General features: G+C 47.0%; 2 protein-coding genes across 3 annotated transcripts in view; both read left to right on the plus strand.

Moving 5' to 3' along the window:
• cep112 (centrosomal protein 112) overlaps positions 1 to 1,906 on the plus strand; it is a 48,219-nt gene extending 46,313 nt beyond the window's left edge. The window contains exons 20-21 of the mRNA XM_068719083.1: positions 1,010 to 1,074; positions 1,659 to 1,906. Of these exons, the coding sequence (XP_068575184.1) occupies positions 1,010 to 1,074; positions 1,659 to 1,662 (69 nt within the window). The 3' untranslated portion in view covers positions 1,663 to 1,906. The remainder of the gene's footprint in view (positions 1 to 1,009; positions 1,075 to 1,658) is intronic.
• Positions 1,659 to 24,659, plus strand: axin2 (axin 2 (conductin, axil)). Of its 2 annotated transcripts, none has more exons than XM_068718468.1 (11): positions 1,659 to 1,719; positions 12,119 to 13,041; positions 14,701 to 14,832; positions 17,249 to 17,351; positions 19,258 to 19,398; positions 19,487 to 20,004; positions 20,113 to 20,289; positions 20,406 to 20,621; positions 20,758 to 20,892; positions 21,641 to 21,790; positions 24,477 to 24,659. In XM_068718468.1, the coding sequence occupies exons 2-11, from the start codon at positions 12,236 to 12,238 to the stop codon at positions 24,601 to 24,603; spliced, it is 2,505 nt and encodes an 834-aa protein (XP_068574569.1). In that variant the 5' UTR covers positions 1,659 to 1,719; positions 12,119 to 12,235; the 3' UTR covers positions 24,604 to 24,659. The 2 variants fall into 2 exon arrangements, with proteins under 2 accessions (XP_068574569.1, XP_068574568.1); XM_068718467.1 differs by lacking the exon at positions 1,659 to 1,719 and adding an exon at positions 10,572 to 10,824.
• The last annotated feature ends 611 nt before the right edge of the window (positions 24,660 to 25,270 follow it).

Below are 25,270 nucleotides of genomic sequence, written 5' to 3' on the forward strand. Positions count from 1 at the left end.
TATCGCCTCGTCTCTTCATCAGATCACCCCTCGCTTAACCACATTCATGCAGCCCTGTCGTTCCTCTGAGCCGCTCGATATCAATAAAGGGCTTTTCATTTTCATCAGCTGCGACATTGTAAACGAAAGAGGGGTTTTTCTGTAACGCCGATGAAACCATGCAGTACAAGTTTTTGTGAAAGGGGCTCATCATAAACCCCTGCCTTGTTCAAATCGGTTTTACCAAGATCCCGTTTCAGTGCGCAGACCACAGCCCTGTGATCGGATATGTTTATAAGATGTAATTCATGACCAGAGCGGTCTCTCCTCTCATTGACGACGTCTTAGGTTTTGCACATTAAAGCGCATTATTTTTACATGGTGAAAGAAAAAAAAAAAAAAAAAAGGTGGGGAGAGTTTCTGTGTCTCTGGAAGCATCCGACCACATTTCGTTGGGGTTTTGCATCTACTTCACCACCGTGAAGTGCCAAATGAAATGCTAGAACTTTCCTGAGGTCTCCCCCCACAGAAAGGAATGTAGCCTCGGCTCCAGCACGGTAGTCCCAGAACAATACGGATCCTTTTTGGAGCCGCCACTTCTCTGCCAGGCTCGGGATGCCGTGTAAATGTAGATGGGGGTTTATTTTCACTTCGGCCCAAAGACACTTCATAAATAAACTCACACTTTGTAGCCAAACAAAAGAATCTCTCGCCGTGTGCTAACCTCGACTAACCTGGCTCATAATCTTCCCTCTGTCCCCATGTGCCTTAACCCCGCTGCCCTAATCTCCTGACCCTCCCAACCCCTGCTGTCCTGACCCCTGGACTCAACAACCCAGCCTTTCTTCCACCCGGCTCACCCCCTCCACCCAAAAAGCACAATGCCAAAGCCGTCACGCGTCTCCGCTTCCAGCTTCTGACGCGCTGGTTTCCTACTTCCCTCATTCTGATTAAACAACTAATCAGAGCAACGTTTTTTTTTGTTAAGTTTACTCTGTGCCATGTGTTGCATTGTGTGTCCGTGTTGCAGGTTAACTTCCTTCAGAAGAGAGCCTCGTTGCTGCAGGAAGACCTGGATGCCTGTCGCAGCAGGAGGTTAGCGTGATTGTTTAGATTGTATAGAAACGTGTGTGTTCATGCGTGTGTGTACATAGTTCATGTGAAAGTTTGTACTTCTATACAGTACAATGTAGAGTTTGTGCCGTTGTTTGTTTTTTTTACACCATGTGTACTTAAGCTTGTGAGTACAGTGAAAATCCAGATGTTGTCATCCGCCGTATACTTTGTAACACACTATTAACGATGCAGTTACATTAGATGTAAGTCTTGTCATCGGCCATGGCAGCTTCCAGTCCTGAGGGCTTTGATTTTGCCTCCCATCCATCATACTGTAAGAGCCATTTATGTCTTTATGAGAAGCATCTTACAGATGCAGTGATAAGAGGCCTCGTCAAACGACGACGCCGCTCACATCTCGGCAAACATCTCTCAGGACTGTCAGTCACACGCATCGCAGTGAATAACCACTTATTTCACTGTACTGTCACGACTTAAAGCGACGGAGACGTTGACGATCTCATAGGAGCAGTCAATCAGAGAGTCTGTTTCAATTTATATCGATGCGTTATGATGTTGGTTTGATGGTTTAACGCTAGAATAACCAAACTCTTTCTGTTTAGGTAACCTCGGCAGAACCTTGACGCCACGCCGGGATATGAAGGACACGCCGTCCAATCAGATGTGAGCATTATTGACTGTTACAAGTACTTTACACACCCGTCATGCCACTGCCTTGTTGGAAAAAAATAAATATTTATGTTCACAACTGGTCACGTTGTTCAATTTTATGTTTGTTTTTTTCACATCGTTAACTTGATATCATTGTTATTGATATTTGAGAGACATTTTAATAAAAGACTTTCCATAATTTTCTTCTTTTGTTTTAATTCTGAGCATGTTTTCAATCTTCTTCAAATACCTCATGATTAGTCCCTCAATTAGGGGGAAGTCATGCTGTCGCCCTTGTTTTTATACGACCACAACATGCATGTTAGCGAAGATTAGCTCTGCAACTTTACACTAAAGTCAAAGACCTTGAATTCCCATCTCCCCCCATCACTATTTAGCGTTGCCTTTTTGCTCAAGCCCCCCGTTTGAACTGCACCGAGCAGTCGGGGGTTTGTGGTCGGTTCTGATAAAGAGCGCTGGGAGTCGATTGTTTGAACCTCCGGCCAAACGCTACAGTCCTTGGGCCCAGTGTTCCTGCCTCCACCACCACTTTGTGTTACCAACGGCTCCACTCAAACCCGAGCCGGATGACTCAGACGCTTGAGTCCACGGAATGGCGGCCATGTCTCCAAGTCTCCTCCGGTTGTCTCCAGACAGTGGAGGTTTTATGATGATAATAACATTTGGTGGACCGAGGATGGGCTTCGTAATGAGCCCCCAGCCATTGTTTTTTGTCTCTCTGGTAGGTGAGGAATGCATGGGCTTGAATACTGATCATTTCAAAAGTATCCAGTTTTTCCCCTGGAAAACAATTTGGAGGCGTTATTAAATCCCAAAATCAGATTTGATTTCAAAGAGGCCTCTGCACTTATTTGCGTTGGAATTGCTTTCTTTTTACACCCGCAGTTCACGCACTTCCATGTGTTCCCATTGTCCGTGATCTGTTCTGCTGCCTCCAAATGAAACACTATACCCCTCTCTGTATTTATTTGATGTGCTTATTCTGCTGCCCAGGCAAAGAGAGAGAGAAGAAACACACAAAAAAAAAGAAAGAGAGCCGAAAGATGAGAGGACCGTCTGACCGACATCTGAGAAACAGGAATTTAGTCTTTCAGCACAAAGCCTTTGTAGGGTCTGTTGTTTCTGGATGGAGTGCACAGAGGATTGAGAACTATTGCAACAAGGCATCATACGTGCACTTATGCACACGTAAGGAGGGATGTGTGACATGTTGCATGTGATGTATGTGTGGTTACATCCGCGTGGCCTCAGTGCTTCAAACTAACTAGAATGCTCAACATCCATTGTGTTTAAACCGTCGTCTTTTGCATGTCTTGACCCTCTCAGTCATAGAGAAGAACAGGTATTCTAGCTGTTTACGGCTTTTTACTTGAAACCATCTACAGGAGCAGGTAGAGGTGTCAGGGAACAACAGCTGATGAGTTGTATGGATTGTCTCCAGAATGTTTGGAGCGAATGCTCCTCGTGAAAAAGACAATAGATGTAAGGACAATAAACACAATCATTGTATAGTGTATGTAGCGATCGGTCCGCCGTGGTCTCAAAGATTCTGAGGATCTGAAGCGGTTTAAATGACGTTAAGAGCTTTGGGTGTCGATGTCTACACATGGTTGGATCTCTGGGTTAAATAGGGATAATGATGGAAACTGTTGGACAGTCTCTCGTTGCATTCAAGAACATCTTTCACACCAACCGCTACGTAAGCTACGACTGACGTGTTTGTCGCATCTCACCCGATTCAGCTCTTGAAGAGATGCTTTGACGCTGTTGATAAGCGTTTGGTGTGACGCACACTGCTGATATTGTAGATCTAAAGGGTAACAAGTACTCGGCCTGTTGTTTTTGCTCATTTTTACACAAACTGGCTCCGGCTCTAACCCGTCTTTTAATCTGTGTCATTACTCTAATTGATTGTCTACCGCCAAAATATACCCTTCATAATTGCGCTTGTGTAAATACAAGTCACGAATGTCATTTCCACACAGCCGACATGGCCCCATTAGGGATCAAAGGCCTCGCTTCCTCTCCGTTATCTCCACATCAGGTTGTGTGACAGCAGTGAAGAGCTCCCGAGGTCACCACCACATTCTCACCTCACGCCTGTGCTCACTTAGATGTTGCTGTGTCATTTAGATGGGTGTCGTGTGTTTGCTTTAGCTGCAAGTTTAAATGTTTCATTAGCTAAGGAGTAGTGTTCATGACATGAGTACACAAAGGCCCATTTAAAAATCATTGCACACAAGATTTCTTCTTTTTTTTTTTTTTTTTTTTTTTTTATATAAAAGCCTCATGGCACTGAATCAGAAATGTAGAGCAACTGCAAACGTGGTGCAGAGGAACCCGCTTTTGTTTTGACGTATTTTATTCCAGCAGGATATCTCAGAGTTTTTTTTTATTATTATTGAGGACATGAATTTAAAGAGTAGTGATTTGCAATAAACTGTAGTTTCGGGTGATTTGAGGTCCTCCACCGCTCTACTTCTCTGCCTTTTTACTACATCTACGCATGTGACAGTCTGTGCGTGCGCGCTTCATTCTGAGCGCTCGTGACAGGCCTCTGGGATTGACTGTACATCAGCGTGTGTTTGACAAAGTCATCGTGTGTGTGTGTGTGTGTGTGTGTGTGTGTGTGTGTGTGTGTGTGTGTGTGTGTGTGTGTGTGTGCGTGAGCCGCGTGTCACCGGGGCTTTTTATAGCGCTGTATTCTGAGTCAGACCCTCGGAGGCCTGCGTTTGGCTGCTGTACGCCGCTTGCATAAATAAACCTGTTTATCGCCACACACTGATGTCTTCTGCCTTTGTCTCTCTCCGAGCTAGTATCACTCTCTCTTTGTTGAGACGGTATTTATGGCAGTGATTTTTTTTTTTTTTTTTTCTTTTTTCTTTTTTCTCCAGCCCTGTCACTCAAGTGCAACAAGAGCTGTGAAAAAGATATGCAGCTGTGTGATTTGAGAACAAGTGGGTTAGAGGCTATGCAGCCGGAGTGAAGAAGGCACAGAAGGTTGTGTTTTTGTGACTGTGGCAGGATTTCTTTGCTGTGTGGGTTGAGCAGAGGGACAGAAGACCATGTACTAAAGATAGTGTGGGAGGTTTGTCTGCATCACCTGCCCTACGCGTCTCTCTCTGGATATCTGGTATCTCTGTCTCTCCATTTATCTCTCTCAGCCTCTTATTATTCTCTACATAATCTTCCAGCATAATGGTGAAGTACACTGTGGCCACATCCTCACTAATGCACATAAAGTTGAAAATGCATGTTTTGATTCTTCTTTTTGACCCTCCTTTCATTAAATTTTCAAAAAAAAATATTCTTCAAAGTGCATCTTTTTAATGTTGGATTACTTTGGAAATAAATAGGGCATGAAGACTGAACGCAAATGTCTCTGCTCGACTGTTTTTTGCCGTCTTTTGCATTTTTCCTTTTGTCTCTGTTTGTGTATGAAGTGGAGTCATTTGGGATGGGTGCAGGTTTTGTTGATTCACGCTACCCAGAGTGAAGTTGCATCTATTTGTGCCCAGTTGTGTATTTGTATTTGATTTACATTTTGTTGGATCCAGTTTTAATGCACTAAAAATTCTTCTTTTTTTCAGATTTCTGTACAATTTTATCTTCCAACATGATGGTCTAAAGGCTGTTTAAAAGCTTTCTCCACATTGACACAAAATGTAGGTATCTAGTCAAAAAACTCATCTGTTTGATCACAGAATGTAGATTGAACCCCCAAAATCCCCAGACATGTTGATGGCCTCTGTGTGCTCAAAGGTTTCTACTGCCATAAAAAAAGGTGGTCTAATAGTAATATACATGACTGTCACGTAATTCCAAGGATCTGATTGTCTCAGGATGTATTTTTGAAAATCTTCACCCGCTGGCATAAACAAACAACACTTTAAGAAAGGTGTGAAGCTGCTGACTCAAATTGCCCGTAGAAGATTTGATTTGACAATTCAGTGTTCAATGCCGAGCATCTCTCACATGAAAAAAGTCCTTTTCATATTTATCTGCATTTGTGAACACTATCAAATTCCTGTGTCACACCCCTCTAATGGGGGGGGGGGGGGGGGGGGGGGGGCAAAAAAAGATAAAAATCTGGCATCTGTTGAATGGACGAGCGAGTTAATCACCTTACCAGTCTGGGAACCCTCTGCGCTCCGGAGTCAGGAGAGAGGAAGATGGGGTTAAAGTGATGGATTAAGGATGAGTGAGGGAGCCCACAGGGTTCAAGTTAAGACTGATTTGGAGACGGATCGCTGTCCTGTCAAGCGTGGCGGAACAGTGGCGTCCGGCCTGTGAAGTGTCGGCGTGGTGCTTCGGTGCAAGCGGCAGAGGAAATGAAAGTCATTACTGTCAGTGTGGAGTGAGCTTCATGGCCCAAACGGGATTAGACAGTGCATCCGACATTGTTTCTATACATTGGTAGACTTAAAAGTCAAGCGCAAAATGGGATTAAAACGAGGGAAAAAAAACCAATAAATAACCTTCAACCACCCGCCCCCCTTCTTCCCTCTTCTTGCCTCCCTTTTATTTCTTCTCTGCCTTCCTTCGCCACCAATTCCCTATTTCATGTCTCACTCTGTCTTCACAGCCTTTCCTCTTTCACCTGTCTCGCTCCCTCTTCCACTCTCTCTGACACATCTCTCTTTCCCGTCTTCCATCCTTCACACTCATCGGCGTCATCAAAATGCACAGGTAGGCGCCGACTCCCACGCGCACTTTACATTCTCTGTTTTGCAAAAAAAAAAAAAGAAACATCCTTCTGGGGCCAATTGGCGCTTGAAATCCAACTTCATTCCCCTCAAACTGAACCCTTTCAAAAACAACCCCCCTCCTCTACCACCCGCACTCTTTTTTTCTCTCCCTCCTCTTCCTCTTTCAAAACAGCCCCATAACAAGCTGGCGAATTGTTGCCCTTCCTTAACTTTTAAGGGTATTATGCACCATGTCCAACTTCAAAGCCTGTCTTAACTCCACACTTTAATTGTATCTTCCCCAGCTCTCTGCGTGCCATTCGATTCTGCTGACAACAGCACTTCTCCCTCAGTTCTCCCTCTGTCCTATCTCCTCCCGTCCTCCTCTGCCACTCTTTGGTCCTCGATTATGTTGTGTATGTTTGACCCCCCCACCACCACCACAGCTCCTCTCATCAGCTCCTTGCTCCCTTCAGAGGCCATTGTCCCCCTGTTGTCACCTACTTTGAAGAGGTAGCCTCCATTTCCTCTCTCGGCAGTCGGTTGTTGCCCGGGGTGTGTACACACCAAACAAACTTGAAACAGTAACCCCCTGTCCTACATTGGCTGTCTCCTGCTCTCTTTATCAGCTCCCTCTCTCTCTCTCTCTGTCTGTGTGAGCTGACTTCCTCCTCATGGCCCTGGTTGATAATTGCCATAAGCTTCCCTCTTGGTTTCATTTTCCATTGTCCTCCCCCAAATTCTTGGCTCTGGCTTGAGATAAAGGGATGAGTACTTCAAAGGGGTCTGCAAAGAGTTTAACCCCAAGCCGAAAGGAACAGCTCACAATACTGTAATTGAGAGCAGTTACTGATCACAGAGCTGCAGCACAGAGAGGACAGCACCGGTAGACGCACACACACACACACACACACACACACACACACACACTCTCTCTCTCTCTGAGTGTTTATGACTGCAACTGAGGTGGCCAGTAGCAGTTACGACAGGCCGCTCAGGAGACCATATAACACAGTCGTAAAACCTTCTCTAGTCCTCTGAAGTTGTTATATAGTAGGTGTTTTCCATCAAATCTGACTTGAGATACCAAAGACAAGTAAGCTGCTTTGTGTACTTTGTGCACATGCAAAAAATAAATAAAAAAAAGAAGCAGTCAACATTAAAGACCTGATTGGACCCGCAAGCGATTTATCTTCCGTCTCTATTTATAGGGCTCTTTGTAGTGAGGCCAAAGTTGACCCGTCCCTGTAATAATATCTGCCCGAACAGAGGGACAGTTACACCCCATAACCTGTCCCCCCGAAGCCCTTTTCAAGGGTCTTTTTATAGGGCCAGGAGCCAAGGACACCCCTTGCTCCCGGGCCAGTCTCAAACCTGGGGTCAGCTCCTGAGGGGGCAGCAGGGAAAGACCCGACCTATGGGGACCTCCCATGAACCATACAGGGGGTTGACAAGGCAGGACATGAGGGCCCAACTGGCCACTGGTATTGGCAGGGGGTCCACACCACCGTCATGGTGAGGGTTTCCACCCTGGTGTGTTTACTGTCAGAGGTCAGGCTGAACCCTCCAGAGTTAACAAAGGCTGACATTGTCGGCCTCTGTATATTAGCCAGATGACCTGTACGCCTACAGAGAGACTCTGTGTGGATGAACGTTTATGAGACAAGAAAGTGTTTGTGCGGACTTGTTTTTAACTTTTATTCATTAGTGTCTCACATCTGATGTCAAATATACTGTACATCAGTGGTCCCCAAGCTTTTTTTGTTAAATGTAGCGACAAAGCTGCCTCAGATGAACTCAAGTCCATCTACACCAACATTTGTATCTGCTGTTTAACTCTTACTTGTATCTATTTCAACCCTTTATCCATCACTTAATTAAACTGGTTCAACTACTCTGCTCACTTGCTAACTAGTTTTCACACTTTCAATAAAAGGAGTTCAAGAGTTACAACTAACTCAATAAGTGGATTTAAACAAACAAAAAAACATTTTAAAATCCCCACTTATCACCGTGACGTCATCCATTGGTTTTTGGACTCCCGTTTTGAACACTTGAGTTCCACATTCAAGCCGTCGCCATATTGGTTTTTGGTCATCTTGTCTTTTGACACGAGAAGGTGGAGCTAAGTACAACCAAACACTGAATAAGACATTTTTAGGCAACCAAAATGTTACAACAAACTTTCATGAACTGAGAACACACTGAAAGGATTAAAGTTGTAAGACAAAAACATGGACAACTCACAGACTGGCCAACACCGTGTTAGCGACCTGTCAATCACAAGGTAGCCCCGCCCCAAAGCATACCCTGCCTTTAAAGCCTTTTATTCTTAATGGGATCATAATTTACGAAATGAACACAATATTTACTGAGGTTACTTCTGCATTCGCTTCATTTTTCAGACCCGGAGGTTGCCGCATGCAAATGACCTCTTTCACAGCCATGGGCAGATACACTGCCTGATATTTATGGTAGTTTCATTGGTTTATTTCCTCACCCGCATGCTCCGATTGGCTAGTAGTTGTTGCCTCGTTCACAGACTGTTTTAAGTTCATTGCTGATGAACAAGATTGATGGAAGGTTGGTAGGGTTAAAGGTTTCTGCTCAGATATTCTCATAAAGATGGCAGCCTTCTTGTATTGCGCTCACATATATAATTACAATGTTGTGATTATGGGAGGAAAATGTTTTTTTGGATGTGAGCGGGCAGAGTTTAAAGGTGACAAAGTGGCCTTTGAATGATGACTAATGCCTTTTAGTCATCATGGCCTCTTCAAGAGCAACTTCCTCTTTTATTAACCTTGATGGGAAGCGAGGGGGAAAGTTTCACAGCACCTTTAGCAAACAGGCTGATCAAAGTGTTTGCTGTCTTTGTACTGTACTTTTTGAAAGTCTGTCCACTGAGACAACAGCGATACACAGACACCTACTGTCTCTCTTTCAAGGATATAGCCAGCCATCTCGCACAAAGGGTCTCCTATGGTGCCTCATTTGAACACTAAAGACCTATCCAGAACTAAACCAACACTATTGACTCGGTTCCATAAACACTACAGGAAGATCACTGGCTGTAACTAGTCCAGTTTGGATAAAGAAAATGTAGTGTCCAAAATGTCCACTGCCGTCTGCATCCAAACAACCCCTCTCAGACGGACCGGTGAATGGATGTATATTGAATGTCTGATGCGTCTGTGGGCTTTTCACTTCTTTTCATGTTATCTGCTGCACAAAGCAGAGAGCTGCACAGTCAGAGCTGCAGAGAGGAGTCATTCTTCTGTTGCTTAAATTATATGATAACATCCTTTTAGGGAATTTATCCCTGGTGGACAGATGTTTTAATCTGGTGTGCATGCATGTACCATGTGCCCTTATTGCCACTGGTTGGAGCTGTGGAGTGATGAACAGCACTATTTGATTTGCTGCAACATGTTTTATGTGAATGACATCTGCGGATTGGGACTTTTATTTCAAATGCATGGGTTTAGGACTAATCTAGTCTTTGAGTTCTGCAGGAGGGGCATCTCTATACCTTCCAAATAGTCTTAAAGGGATTAAAGTCATAGTTTCATTATTCTCCTGAGCTTTTGTCTTCTTGTAACGTGACCAAAACAATCATATACGAGCATATGAACGTGCCATTTGCTGCACGCCAATGCGTGCATTGTGCTTCCCCGGGTTCTCCAACGGGTTAATCTCAAGAACCATGCGAGTCTTGAAAAGAAAAGGATCCCTGCGTCTTTAAAGTTGATGTAGCAACAGAGGGATTGTAGCGATAATGCTATTGGGGCGGCAGATCAGTTACTTCTGCCGCTCCAAAGCCTCGGGGAGTTGGCTCAAGATTACTTGTCTTTGATAAGGTCCTTGCTGTGCAGCTGCAACTTCGTGATCTGGGAAAAAAAAGATTGGTAAAAACGTGGCAAAAAAATAGAAGCTCGCTCATCGGGGGGGAATAAACCGAGCAACCTTTTTTAAAATACGTTTCATTCAGAAGTGAACGCGACGTTTCTGGGCAGCTCCGACACTTGTTTTGGTGTTTTTCGGAGGAATGAAGCTGCAATTGTTTTTTATGCAGCTGTCAGGACCTCGGCAGTCGGCTCCTCACTTTGAAGTGCGCTGCTCCAGCCTGTCGGCTCAGTCGGTGTTGGAGTCGCCTACAGGAGAGACCTAACGTGCGGCATGGCAGCCTGAAACCAGAGGGAGGAGAAAAGGAGGAGGGAGAGAAAAGCGCTATTTTTTTTTCTTCTCCTCTCGAGTTTTTTTTTCTCACCATAAACCGACTCGAATCTGAACGGACTGTATGTGGACGCGTCGCGGAGACGAGTACTGTGGATTATACGCGATTTTTGTGTGGATAAAAACCCCAACAACCGGAGTTTAATTTGAGGAGAGAACTCGTGGATCGATGGTAAGTTTACACGAGTGAGTGCCTCCTCAAACTGGCCCCCGTTGAAGTTCCCTTTGATGTGCTGTTGACTCGCTTTGAAGTAACGTTCAGGGGGGAAATGACCCGCTTTTCTTACGTTTAAAAAAAACGCGTTTCTGTGTAATTCACCTCGTTTTTCTTTTCGGTATGCTTTTGATTTCCCATTTTAAAAGTGAAAGAAGATCATTTTAAAGAAGCACTCGTTTCTTTTTTGTGGAATTCCTCCCCCACGAGATCTGAGACTTTGGTGTACTTGGGATTGGACGTTGTTTAGAGAGAGGAGTCTGTTTCTTCGCCTTAACTGTAACGTTAAATACACTTTTAAAAAAGACTACGTGTCCGTATTAACGTGAGTGGATAAGAGTTGCTTATTTTTTTGTTTGTTTGTAGTTGCCTATAACATTTGGTACATGAAGATAAAGAGTCGTTTCCCTTCTGTCTCTGACAAGTTCAACACTTAAGCTGTAACCGTTTTGTCAGTGATACAAAGTGACTTCAGTTACATTTAATTTCCTTAAGCTTTAATGTAGCAAACTGCTCGCCATCTCTACGATAACGGAGCGATATATATGTGGGTGTCTGAAACGTGTAAAGCTCCAGGAGTAACGTTAGTCCTGCACACACACCGACCAGCTGCAGCCTGTTTAACTCCCATTAACTACACCGGTCACGTTTTTCTATCTCTCCCGAGTTTGTCCCACATCAGAGTCCTACAGGTCCTCACCGGGAGGCTCAATTTTAACGTGATTTAGTCGCCTGTGATGTTGAAACGTAGAAATGACCCCCCCCACCACCAGCAGCAGCAGCAGAAAGTGTCCGGGCTGTAGAGAGACATGTGCTGGCATTGTGCAGCCGGCTGTAACCCATCAGACATCAGGCGGGCTGGATTCCGGAAGCATTAATAAAGCCGTGTCCGTTTGGAGGATTAATGACTTATTAATGGGGATCAGCCTGACGCACGTGTGATTACTATACTTGTAGTGCTGATGTAGATTCGTCTCACGCATCGCTCAGGTGGTTGATCCGCTCCACTGTGTGCATGTGTGAAATCACTGTTTTTAAATTGTTAATTTAACCAATAGCTTCTCGGTATAGAAGTCTTATTCCAGGTTGAGATATGAAGAAACGCTCTTTATGTAATGCTGCTGCAGCGGGTTTTTCCTCACATTTTTCTGCAGAAGTCAGTGAGGGTCTGAAAAGACTCTTACTGCGTCTCCCCCTCTCTTTGAAGTTGGGGCGGATCTGGTTTTGATTAGATCAATACTTTGTGTTTCAGAGAGAAGACGGGCAGCCAGAGAGAAGCCCCCCCGCTGACAAGAGAGAGTGAGGTGATTACAGTAGAAGAGGAGGAGGAGGAGGAACACACGGGCTCTCTGCCGCTGCCTTCAGAGCCATGAGCCGGGCGCTTATGGACCACATCGCCAGTAGTTTCCGAGAAGATGCTCCTCGACCCCCGGTGCCGGGGGAGGAGGGCGAGGCGCCCTGCTACCCCGGCAAACTCTCAGCGATGAAACCCCTGGAGCCCCCCAAGTCGGTTGTGCTCGGCTCTCCCGGATCCGCGACCAGGAGGAACGAGGACGGTCTCGGGGAGCCGGAGGGCAGCGCCTCCCCGGACTCCCCGCTCTCCCGCTGGACAAAGTCTCTGCACTCTCTGCTCGGCGACCAGGACGGCGCGCTCCTCTTCAGGACCTTCCTGGAGCGGGAGAAATGCGTCGACGCTTTAGACTTTTGGTTCGCCTGCAACGGCTTCCGGCAAATGGACCTCAAGGAGACCAAAACGCAACGAGTCGCCAAAGCGATTTACAAACGCTACATCGAGAACGAGTGCATTGTCGCCAAGCGGCTCAAGCCCGCGACTAAAACCTTCATACGGGATAATATCAAGAAGCAGCACGTCGACTCCGCGATGTTCGACCAGGCGCAGACGGAGATCCAGACCGACATGGAGGAGAACGCGTACCAGATGTTTCTGACCTCTGACGTTTACCTCGAGTACGTGAGGACCGGGGGGGAGAACCCGAGTCACGTCAACTCGATCGGCCTGGCGGACCTGAAAGGATGTGGATACATGCCCACGCTCATCGAGGAGGAGGAGTGGAGTTGTGACTTCAAAGCCAAAGCGCTGGTTGGATTGTCGGAGAAGGCGCAGAGGGCCACCGTGTCCATGAGGGCGGTGGAGGTGATGGAGAGGGGATACAGGTATGGCTGCAACTCCTTTTTTTTTTTTTTTAAACTATTCAGCTCAGAATGCATGCTGTACATCATGATGATCCACATCCCAACACATCTCCAAACCACTTCAGAGTTTCATTTGGAGTTTGTAGAAAACTCTGGTCCGGCTCTCTGGCCCCTCTCTCGTTTGGATTTCCGGGGCCTTTTTGAAATAGTCCAGCAGAATGAGGGATTGTCTTCCGGGGGGGGGGGGGGGGGGGTTCACAGAGCCCGGCTGGCTCTGGCCCCAGCCGGCATATAATAGATGATGACATTGCTATGCTATGCCTCCTCCTGTACCACACTGTCCTGGAGAGATACATCTATAGACGGCTCTTAGAGCTGGATGATCTCCAGCCTCTTTGTGATGTTTATTATGACCGTTGCATCTCTGCCGGTCCGTTTCTAAAAGAGCAAAATCAAAGTGAAAACAAATATATGCTTTTAGTTTTTTTGAGTAGTTTATAAATATATAAAATGTTTTGTTGGGACATCTTCCGATATTGCTATGGGACACTGAATTACATGTTTTTTTTTTTAGTATGACAAGCTATCTAAACTGACAGCTACCTGCTTCTGGACAGCGTGGACTGACAGCTTGTGCGTGGTGACAGGAGTATTGGGGACTTTCCCTTCAGTGTGAAGCTTGTTGCTCAAAGTGAGGAGTACGGTCCTCTCGTTGTCCTCTCACACATTCAAAACATGTGGAACTCATTTCTACCTTTTCCTCCTCACCTCTTCTCGTCTGACTCTCTTCAAAACAATCCCCCGAACAGCAGCAGCTACAGTACAAAATCAACACCCAAAACCCCTCTCACTCTCTTCTTCCCTCTTTTCTTGTTTGCGTCAATCCTCCTCTGATTCCCCCCCCGCCTTCACTTTTATCTATTTTTTTCCTTTTGAAAACTCAGGGATGGGGACTACGAAGCATGCTTTTGGAGCGAAAGTGAGGGGAAAGAAAGCGGAAAGGAAGGACAGAGAGAGGGAGGGGGCAGTGCACCTCATGAAAGAAAGGGAGGGAGGAGAAAGGATAAATGAGGGGGTGAGAGAGAGGCAGGGAGGGAAGAATGCAAGGCCAGCTGTGTTAAATACCTGACTCTTTGCAAGCCCCTCTGAAGGTCAGCCTGGAGCTGGGGGCCTTCAGCTTTAGTCCTGCTGGGTCTCTCCCTCACGAAGACCCCCCCCCCCCCCCCCCATTTTCCCTCTCCCCTTTCTTCCCTTCTCTGACACACTCTCATGCTTCCGCTCTATACTTTTTTCTCTCTCTCTCTCTTTCTCCCCCTTTTTTCTCCTCCTCCTGTGCCATGGCAAGAATGCATGCACAGCAGGAGATGAGTGGTGAGGAAAGAGTGAGTGTGAATGAGAGAAATGGAAAGAGAGAAATTGTTGGGCTATTTAAGAGTCCATAAATGGGGCAAAAAGGGAGAAAACCCACAGCGTTCCCCGTGCAGATTAGCGTATATATTTGGAGGGCGGAGGTTGCCAGGCCTCGGAGTAGCTGGTCACATTCATTCATGACGGGGTGTAGCTGTCATTGGGAGCAGAGAAAGTCAATGAATACTAATGAGATGTCACCCACCTGTTGGCTACTGTCTCATAGTGTTGCATTGGTATTAATCTGACTTCTGTTGTTGTAACCTCCCCCAGATCGTACAAGAGAGGAGACCCTCTCAACCCCGGCCATGTGGGCTCTTTTGCCCCCGTCAGCAGCACCAACGACAGCGAGGTGTCCAGTGACGCCCTGACCGACGATGCCATGTCCATGACTGACAGCAGTGTGTAAGTGAATATTAACCAAACATGAGTGTGTGTGTGTGTGAGTGTGAGAGTGCCAACACACGAGGGTGTTTCAGGAATGTGAAATGAGGTGCTGTGAGAATACAAAATACAAATGAAGTGACAACTTAAGAATGGTTTGCTGTAGTGAGAATATTGGTGAATTGTGGCCACGGAGTCAGTGCCACATCCCATCCCATTGTATTCTATTCTCTTTTTGTTTAGATTTTTAACATTACACTGTAAATGAAGAGACTTTGTCCATTTAGTGCATCAATTGACACTGAGTAAGACAAAGGTTCAACTAATGGTTAGTTTACTTATTAAGTTATTACTTTATTCTATTAACTGATTAAGTTTAGTCTATAAAATATCACAAGTTCAGTTGTTGCAGCTTGTGTTGTCAGACCAATAATCCAAAAACTTAAAGATGTTCAATTTACAATAAAACAGAAAATCCACATTTTACTAATATAGTGAAGTGAGCAAATGTTTGGCAGCTTTGCTTGTGTGACGTAAGCCATTGGTCGACTATCAAAAGCGTTGTTGATTAGCCGCCTACGGAGTGACTAATCAAGGAGTTGGCTAATCGTTGTCAGTGTTGTGCCTCTGTCCACATGTGGTTCGTGCTTATCTGTGTACGTGCCTGGGGCCTCGTTCTTCAAAAGGATTACTTTGGCGTAATCACTTGTCTCTCAGGTGACGGGCCGCTATGAAGTCGTTGCGTGGCGCACGGCTCAAGGCCAAAGAGCGCTCGGGTCAGCTGGTTTTTCGGACGGAAAGCAGAAAACTCTTGGAGCAAGTTCTACTTTTACTTCATCTCACATGGGAGACATCGAGGCCTACTCGGATGATGTCACTGAAGCAGAGAGGTTCACCGTGACCTAGCTAAAGATACTGACACACTGATGTTCGGTGGGCTGGGCTGCACATAAATATGGCAGCTATAAAGAGTGTTACAACAGGCTCCTCTGCTCTGGCATATCTCTAGACAGCCCTGCTTCAAAGAGGCCGAGGCCCATATAGTCCTATTCTGCTGTACTTTGCCCAGCGCGGTGACAAAGCCCTGGCCGCAGGGACTCGACCCCCCCCCCACACACACACACACACACACACACACACACACACACACACACACACACACACACCTCAATTCCTGCCCGCTCTGGCCTTGATCAGAATATCTGCCTCTCTTTAGGTCAGTTGAAAGGGACCCGTAAACATTTGAATCTCATTTACAGATAAAGAAAAGAATAGAAAAGGGGGAAAGCAACGGGGGAGGAGGCGTTTTTTTTTTTTTTCTCGGTGGGAAGAGAAAGCGAGTGGTGGTGGGGGGGGATTTTTGCTTATATCTTATTTATGGATTTGCTTGGACGCTGGGGAATGCAGCTGCGCAGACTTCAAACATTACCTTATCTTACAAACCAGCCTTTTGATGTGCGGAGATCAGAGGCTGGCTGCGGCAGCGCTTGCCAAATGAAGATTGGGAGGAGAAGGAGGGGGGGTGGGGGGTGTTGCTTATGCGCATGACTGTGGCATTTCAAAGCAAAAGTGGAAAAGTGCTCCTCAGTTAGGCTAGGTCACCAGAAAGCTGCTGTTTAGCATGGAGAAAAGGCGGCGTTTTACACTGTCAAGTGCTTCAGTTTGAAGCTTTGCTGTTTGTTGTTTGATTCCATTTTTTTTTTAGCCAGTCAGCCATTTGGTCCCTCAGATAGATTGAACCAGGTTAGCTGCACCCTTGGGTCCTGTCCCGCAGTAACTCTTTGGATAGTATAATGAGTTGCTAATGCTAACGGTGTCCTCCACTCAACATAGAAGTCAGTAGGGGAATGCTAATGCTGACACTACTTCTGGCCAGCAGAGCAGAGCACACTGTGACTGCAGAGTGTGTGTGTGTGTGTGTGTGTGTGTGTGTGTGTGTGTGTGTGTGTGTGTGTGTGTGTGTGTGTGTGTGTGTGTGTGTGTGTGTGTGTGTGTGTGTGTGTGTGTGTGTGTGTGTGTGTGTGTGTGTGTGTGTGTGTGTGTGTGTGTGTGTGTGTGTGTGTGTTGAAAGGGAAATGGCCAGCAGGACGGCCAGTTCTGTGCTGGAGCCAGAGATGAAAATGTCATTTCTAGGGCAAACAAACTCTCGTACCAGCTCACTCAGAACCATGTAAACCGGTCTGCTCCGACACACAAACAACAACGGAGATGCTGTATGATTTACCTCTTGAGTATCTTTGTTTGTTCTCAAATGAAATGGGGGGGGGGGGGGGGGGGGGGGGGAGGACGGGAGAATTAATTGATTGGATTTCTTCTCGCTTGAACTTTGTTTGATCTACCCAGTTAGCTAATAAGCTTCTTCCTGAGTGGCTGTTTGGTCTTCAATGATGTATCCGATTAGGTAATTGACCTTTGTGGTCTGTCTGTGCTCCCTCAGAGATGGCATCCCTCCATACAAACTGGGCTCAAAGAAGCAGCTACACAGAGAGATGCAGCGCAACATGAGGATGAACAGTCAAGTCTCTCTGCCTGCTTTCCCTGTAAGTATATATACACACACACACACATGCTCCAAAGTCTTTTTGAACCTGAGCCCCACAGTGTAATTTCCATACCACCCTCAGTTCCGGGTCTCTCTTGGTTCTATGAATAGTACGGCACAAACTGTATTCGGCATTCTCAATTCAACACAAGCAAAGATCTGAAGGGTAATGTCGGAGACTCAGCCTCCCACTCATACATGCACGCACAGACACACACTATTATAGGTGCACATACTCACACACACACACACACACACACACACACACACACACACACACAGGAGCCCTCTCGCTACCTTTGGTGTCACCTACACCCCCATTAGGGTTCCTTGAAGTCTGCGGGAGACGAGGGGGGTCTCTAAGCTGTTTATCGCCGCAGCGCTCGGAACACGCCAGGGTTTTTTTTCTTCCCCACCGATGCTGTAAATATGGAGAATAGGGAGAAATGAGGAAGATCTCTGCCGCTTTATCCCGAGGGCTCTGAAATCAGCCCGGTTCCCAACAAAAACACAAAGATACTCCGACACATTCACACGCACAGGCAGCGCTTTGATCCGAGGATGAATGGAGCAAACGCACAGGGAAGTGACAACTTCCAACAGAGCTGGCCCCCTTTTTTTTTTTCTTTTTTTTTTTTTTCTCACAGCACCCTCCTCCACCCCCTACATATACACACACCCACAGCCCCCCTCCCCTAAAAGTATGGGATCTTATGGAAGAGCATGTCATGTGAGCCCTCAGTGGGTCAGAGGGGAGGTGGTAGCTTAAGGCTTAAGAGAGGCTAACTTCACTTTGAGAGAAGAACAGGAAAAGGAGGTCCGACACAGAGGAGAGGTCGACATCTCGCCGAAGTAGAAGTAACAGAAGCAGCTTGTTAAAGTAAACTTGCCGTGACCCTCTTTTTTCATCAACATTATGAGACATGCAGCAAGTGTTACTTGTGAGGAAAACATCCACAGATTGGCTGTCGCCACTCTTCTCTCACTGTCCCCCTTTTGCTTTTATTTTTCACTTTTTGTTCTTGTTTTGGTTTCCCGTCTGATTTTTGGCGATGGCTTCCATTCCCATGGTGCACCAGCCCCAGGCTCCATCAGACAGAGCCTCTTTTTCTCACTCTTTTTCTCCCCTTCATCCCTACTACAAAGGGATGGGAGAAACAAAAAAAAAAAAAGGGGAAGAAAAATCAAGAAAGCCCCTGTGCAAAAATGCAAATAATTTAAGATGTGTGCGAGCGAACACACACACAGTCCTTCTCATACTGTCACTATAGTGTACCTCAAAGGTGCCCAGTGTGTGACAAGGGGGGGGAATAAATTACCTCAACCTTTCTGATCTCTCATCCTTTTTCTGGCACCTTTATCTCTTTCTTTCAGTCCTTCCCTCTCTTCATTTTCTCTTTCTCTCCCCCCTGCGAGCACACATCACTGTATCTCAACTTTTTTTTTTTTTTAATCCCTCATCCTTTCCTCCCTGGAGTTCTCTTCCACCCCCTGTCGATATGTGGCTTTTATTCCTAGATGTAAAGCCACTGCTTCCCATCTATCTATCCCTCCATCCCTCCCTCCGCTGCCCTATTCTCCCCCCACTGAGTGTTTGATATTTGACGAGGAAGCCTTTGAAGTGAGCTGACTTTAAAGAGGCCCGCTGATGATGACAGAGGGAACCAGCCGAGGCCCGGCCCAGCATGACCACACACCCCTTGAAACAACCCCGTAGCCCTGGGTGCCCATGAGAGTGCCCTGATCAGTACCACCGATGGTGGAGCAGGCGCTGGTGGAGAACAATGCATAAATGTAGACTGAGGAGTATGGATGTCTTTTGTAGGAGCGAGCTGGGGCTCGATCATGGAGGTTATGACTCATATACACAATATAGTGGCTGACATATCTCCTTCTCCCCAAAGCGTACTCGCCATATTCCCAAGGAGATGGTCCCGATGAAGCCGTCGGAGTTCGCGGCCCAGCTCATCTCCCGCCTGGAGAGCCTGAAGAGAAAGCAGGACACCATCAACTCTCTGGAGGAGAAGCTGCAGCAGATTGAGGAGGTTTGTGTGAGGTTTTTTTTGTACTGGAAGAGTCAGCTGTCAGGTGTTTAATTGCTCAGCTGATAAATTGTGCATGCTTTGGTACCAGGAGGAGGAAAAAGAAGACACGGAGGTAATGGGAAGTGCTCCCCAGCTCTCTCCCCACCCCATGACCCTCCTCCCCGGCTCCTCTGACGAGGACCCCCAGGCCATTCTGGACGAACACCTGTCCCGCGTCCTGAAGACCCCCGGCTGCCAGTCCCCCGCCGTCGTCCGCCACTCGCCTCGCTCCAGCTCCCCGGAGCACAGGCCCGTCACACGGGCAGGCTTTGGAATCAAGACTCTGGTGAGGACGGGGCCCTCCAGCTCCTCCGCCTCTAGTCCTGACCAAGGAGCTCTGGCCCCGGGCCCCAGCAGGACCTTTGTGAGCCGGCAGAGCACAAAACACATCCACCACCACTACATCCACCATCACGCCAGTCCCAAGACTCAGGAGCAGATTGAGAGGGAGGCCGCCCTCAGAGTGCATAGCCTGTGCTCCAGCAGCGGCGAGTGCCAGCCTTACCAGCGCAGCCGCAGCCTGGGCAGAGAGATGTGTGGGGCCGTCTCAACCGACGACAGCGTGGGGTGAGTCGCAAGCACCTCTTTGCATTGTCTCATTTTAATTCTGTTTCCTCGTGTCGATTGCCTAACAATTAACGATACTAATTCTCTCTTTCTCTCGCTTCCTCCCAGGCGTTCCAGCTCTCTGTCCAGGCGAGTGTGTCGCTCGGGGGCCGAGGATGGAGTAGCAGAGCGGTGGATGGAGGACGGCGGGCCTTCACAGCTGCCCAGCGACACAACAGACCCCACCCAGAACGTGCTGCAGTGGATCCTGGAAAGTAAACGACAAGGCAGGCACAAGCCTCACAGGTAAGCGTGACCACCTGTTTGGTTTTTATTACTTGAATTTTTGTTTTAGTCTAAATTCACATCCCGTCGTTTCATGTTGCTGATGTGTGTCGTCTTGTTTCCTTTCTCTCTTGCAGCATCCAGAGCACTAAGAAGTCCTTCGGCGGCTCCTCCGCACAGACGCACACGTGGGGTGGGGGCGGAAGCTGCGGCCACCTGCGTAGCCACCAGCCGGCCCAGCCGTTCATCCAGGACCCGGCCATGCCGCCCCTGCCCCCTCCCAACACTTTGGCCCAGCTGGAGGAGGCGTGCCGCAGGCTGGAGGAGGTCTCCACCAAGACCACCAAGCAAAGGTAGAAACTAGAGAGTAGTTGTTGTATATTGCCCATAGCCCCTTATGATTTATAGATTTGTTTTTCAGTGAAGGCCCGAAGGATCAGTGTGTATTGTTGATCCTCGTAATAATGTTTATGCCTTATCTCTTCCCAGGCATCCGATGTCCAGTCTCCAGCAAGAGAAGAGCCACCTAGTGCCTGTCCAGGCTGAGGGGTCCGTCCCTCTGTCTCTGGCCAATCCCAGCCCCGTCGGCCTCGTCGCGACCGGCCCCAGCCTCCAATCAGAAGAGTACGATGCCTCTAGCGTCCTGCCCTCCCCCTCCTCTCCTCCTCTCTGCTCCTCTTCCTCCTCTTCTCAGCCTTAACCTCCACCTTGCAGTGTACTTCTACCCTTTTAACTCTTCACCATCTTGCGCTGCTCACCGCACATGTAGGGAGACAGACCAGTAGTCGTGTGCAAACATACACATCACACACGTGCACATACACACGCATACAGTCACTTAAAAGAGAGGGTGACCCCCTTTGCAAAGTTTATTTTAAGCTTTGCACACAGATGCCTGGCTCTGCCTCTGTTTGCATGCATTGTTTGTGCTGTGTGTGTGTGTGTGGGGGGGGGGGGGGGTGTAGTCACTGCACCACCTGACTGAGACATCCCTTTCATATATATGTATCATGTTTGTTGGCCGTCCTTCAGTGAGCGGGCCGTCGGCTGGGGCTGAGCAGAGCTTTGCAGAGAGAGCTCCTCTGAAGCGGGCCTACAAAGCCTTGGACATAGCTGAAGGGGAGTCGATAATACTGTGCCCCCTTCTCCATGCACACACACACACGCCACATAAAGTACACACTTACTGATGGCACTAGGTCACTCGCTCACATGTGCATCTCTGCTCCAGTGCTGTCGTAGATTGCCGTCAAAGTCTCTTAGAAGCTTCGCTCGTTTTTTTTTTTCTGATTTTGTCTTTTGATCATTATTTTAAGTATCGTGAGTGTGTCCACTAACACATCGTTCTCTCTGTTTTCTTGTCTACTTGCAGGGTGAAGGAGGGTAAAAAGGGTTTAGGAGGCGAGATGGTGGTGACGTATTTCTTCTGTGGTGAGGAGATCCCCTACCGGAGGAACATGAAGAGCCACAGTCTCACCCTGGGCCACTTCAAGGAGCAGCTCCGCAAGAAGGGCAACTACAGGTGTGTAGGTGGAAAAATCAACGTCGGTTAAAGTTTTACAAGAGCGATGCGAGGCGTGCTTCTGTCATATTGTGATTGCCGGTAATAAAACGCTATCAGCTCATTGGCCTTGATGTAAAACAATGATTTAGAACACGTTGCCTTTTTGGAGTATAACCAAAAAAGTGCATAGGTCTCAGAGTGGTGTGGGAGCGTTGAGGCTGAATTTCAGATTTGTGATCATTAGTGTCCTCTCATCTCTGACCTGGTGACATTTAGGACCTCAGACTGAAGCTAGCGTCTAATGTTCACTGGCTCTAGTGGTAATTTGTGACCTTAAAAACCAACGTATATATTTTTGTCATTCCCATGTGCTTGATCCACATCTATGCGGAGCGTTGTTATCAGTGTTTGTTTCTGTGTGTGTGTGTGTGTGTGTGTGTGTGTGTGTGTGTGTGTGTGGGTTTTGTATGTACGTGTTGAGGGGGATGCAAGGAAAAGGAAAGGACAGGAGGGAGGGAGGGAGGGTGGGTGGTGTGGGGTTAGTGGAAGAGTTTGAACTGCAGCGATTTGGGTCCCATCTGGTATTGATTTCCATGCTAAGGCACACTTAATACACACGGCTTTGAAGCCCCGGCCTCTTTCATTTCAACCAACAAAGACTCGCACAAATGGCCAGCGTGCAAATTCTTCACTGATGCTATCAGGGGCTCTTTTTTTTTTTCTTTCCCTGCCCTGGTGTGTGTGTGTGTGTGTGTGTGTGTGTGTGTGTGCGTGTGCGTGTGTGTGCGTTTGCGTTGAACATGCACAATGTTTACACATGTTGTAATCATTTTATGGATATTTTAAAAGGCAGATTGTTAAATGCCAGATTGGCTTGTTTGCTGTACTTCAGTGCCCCGGCTGAGGCCGCACGGCTTCGATGTGTGTTTGCAGAGAGAGATCTTCTACTCTGATTGCTCCTTTCCAGTTGGCATTAAAGGGAAAAGATCAAACATTTATTGCATTTAAGGCTGCCATGGTCTCCGGGATAAGCATGGGCTTTAGTATTGTGTTAATAATTACAGGTATCAAACTATTCCTTGAGGATAAAGCGGGGGGGAAAGAATTCTTCCTGTCCAGATGCGTCCAGCGTTTTTTGGATCATCAAATGTGACAAGCTCTTAAGCTCAGAGTTCTCCACATCTGTCTGTTGCCCCCCCCCCCCCGTTGCCGCTTCTTCTTCTCTCTGGCTCTCTGTCTCAGTTCCTGTGTCATACCATCCACATTTTTTGGATAGAGCTGCGCGGCGCTTTAATAGCAGCCAGAAAATGTGTGGAGTTGGGTCATTTCAACATGGCAGTGGTTCAACAAAGAACAGTACTGCCGGGCCCTGCCAGACGATATTGGTGCCAGATGTCAGTGAGAGAAGGGGAGGGGGGGGGGGGGACAGATCTAGCCACATAAAACATGTTCCAGTGGAAATTCAGGCTCTCTTTGTCTCTGTCTGTGTCTCTTAGCAGAAAATATCATGGCTCTTTGAATTATTATTATTTTAATTTTTTTTGAAAGAGTTGGATGGCTCCACTTTTTTGTTTGTTAGTTTTTTCTCCTTCCTCCTCCGTATAGTAAAGGAGGATACAATTATCCGGTGTGTCTTTACTCTTTCATGTCCTCTTATTTATCGACTTTGTCTTATTTACTCTCTTTAGTTTCCTGAGAGAGACTCCTCCCCTTTTTTTATCAGGCTGACCACCGTCTTGCCGATCGACACGCGTGCTCTCTGAGGCCTTTTTTAAGCATCGCATGTTGGACTTCATCCGCCTCCCGTCTCATTAAAAACAAAATGCTCACAAACATACCCGCATTCCAGTCACCCCACACACGGAGCAAATGGAGGCATTTTTCCATGACATAGTTAATGAGTGGATTCTGAGACACACCAACCAGCCCACCCCTGCTGGTTTCTCTTCCTCTAAAATGAGGATGGGGGGGTTGCATCATTAATGGCCCAGTGAAGTCATGGCTGACGAGAAGCCCCTCCTTTAGATTTTAGTTTTTTCCTCCACACACACACACGCACAGAAAGTTGTCAGTCGGCTGCCCTTCCTATAGCTCTCAGCGAGAGCTCACGCTATCAACGGGGGTAAGGAAGTACACGGTGTTCTGCTTGCTCTCTCTCCTCCTCCACTTTGTCTCTGTTCTTTTCTTTGTCCCGTAATAATTAAACGGGGATGAGAAGCGAGAGAAAGCCAGTGCACGTGTGTCGGAGTTGGGGGGGGTTGATGATGGACAGACTTGCAGGCACCCAAAATTTCAACCTTTTGTCAAAGGACCCCTTCATTTGTACACTGGCCTAATTGGCCCCAGTTAGCTGGGGTACAAACTCGCAACAACACGATGGAGAAAAAGGAAAGGCGGAAGTAAAGGAGAGAAGGAATGGAGGGAGGGAAGAGAGTGAGTGAGCCTCTTAGTTCAGACTTTTTTTTTAGCAGCAGGTTACAACCCCACCCTGAGGAGCCAGAGTCTGCAGCTCAGCGGGTTCGCTTGATTGTGTACAGAGTGGCTTTTTCAAAGCTGGTGGAAATGAGGCATGATGTTTTTAAAAAGGTCAAAGGGGGGGTTTGACTTTTAGGCTTTTTCTTTTGACTTCCAGCTTTGAATCCTGACTGTGTTTTGAGTCCAGCTTGTGCCTTCGGGTGTTAACTCTCTCGTCTCTCTGTTAAAGGTACTACTTCAAGAAGGCCAGCGATGAGTTTGAGTGCGGCGCCGTGTTTGAGGAGGTGTCGGACGATGGCTCCTTGCTGCCCACCTACCAGGGCAAGATCCTGGGCAAGGTGGAGCGGATGGAGTGAGACTTTCCCATGTTGTGGATTTTAAAATGGACTTCACACACCTTGGTGGATGTACTCCCTCCATATATATATATATATATATATATATATATATATATATATATATATATATATATATATATATATATATATATATATATATATATACATACATACATACATACATACATACATACATACATACATACACACACACACACACACACACACACACACACACACACACACACACACACACACACACACACACACACACACACACAGAGTATGTGTCTTTTTAAGCTAAGGCTGTCGGACTGGAGATGCCGCTGAAGGATTGGTAACGACGTTTTGGGCAGATGGATCGGAGGAACAAAAAGGAAGGAGGACAAGTTATCGCCATTACAGGACTATCATGTGAACAGCCCGCCTCCAAGTGAAGAAAATAAAAGACTGTGTGTTGCTGGACTGAAACATCCAGAAGAGCGATCTCTAGAGACTCTAGGTGAATGACCACTCCTCAAAGAAGCCGGGCGGTGGGTTCAAATCTGAGACTGACGGCCTACCCGACCCCGCCTGTGCTGGCATCTGCCCACGGGCAGCCGCTAGCACGCCGCTAATATGTATATGCAGATATACATGTACATTGCATTGTATTGTGATGCTTGTATTGCTGTGTAAAGATTTC

This window comes from Cebidichthys violaceus, unplaced genomic scaffold (genome assembly GCF_023349555.1).
Source record: "Cebidichthys violaceus isolate CVI_PGR_0920_01 unplaced genomic scaffold, fCebVio1.0.p SCAF_23, whole genome shotgun sequence".
NCBI lineage: Eukaryota > Metazoa > Chordata > Actinopteri > Perciformes > Stichaeidae > Cebidichthys > Cebidichthys violaceus.

Excerpts from the sequence above, each read along its gene's own strand:
- axin2 (XM_068718468.1), top strand. The coding sequence starts at position 12,236 with ATGAGCCGGGCGCTTATGGACCACATCGCCAGTAGTTTCCGAGAAGAT. Across the intron at positions 14,833-17,248 it reads TCCATGACTGACAGCAGTGT|AGATGGCATCCCTCCATACA; the intron begins GTAAGTGAATAT and ends GTGCTCCCTCAG. Across the intron at positions 20,893-21,640 it reads CCCAGCCTCCAATCAGAAGA|GGTGAAGGAGGGTAAAAAGG; the intron begins GTACGATGCCTC and ends GTCTACTTGCAG.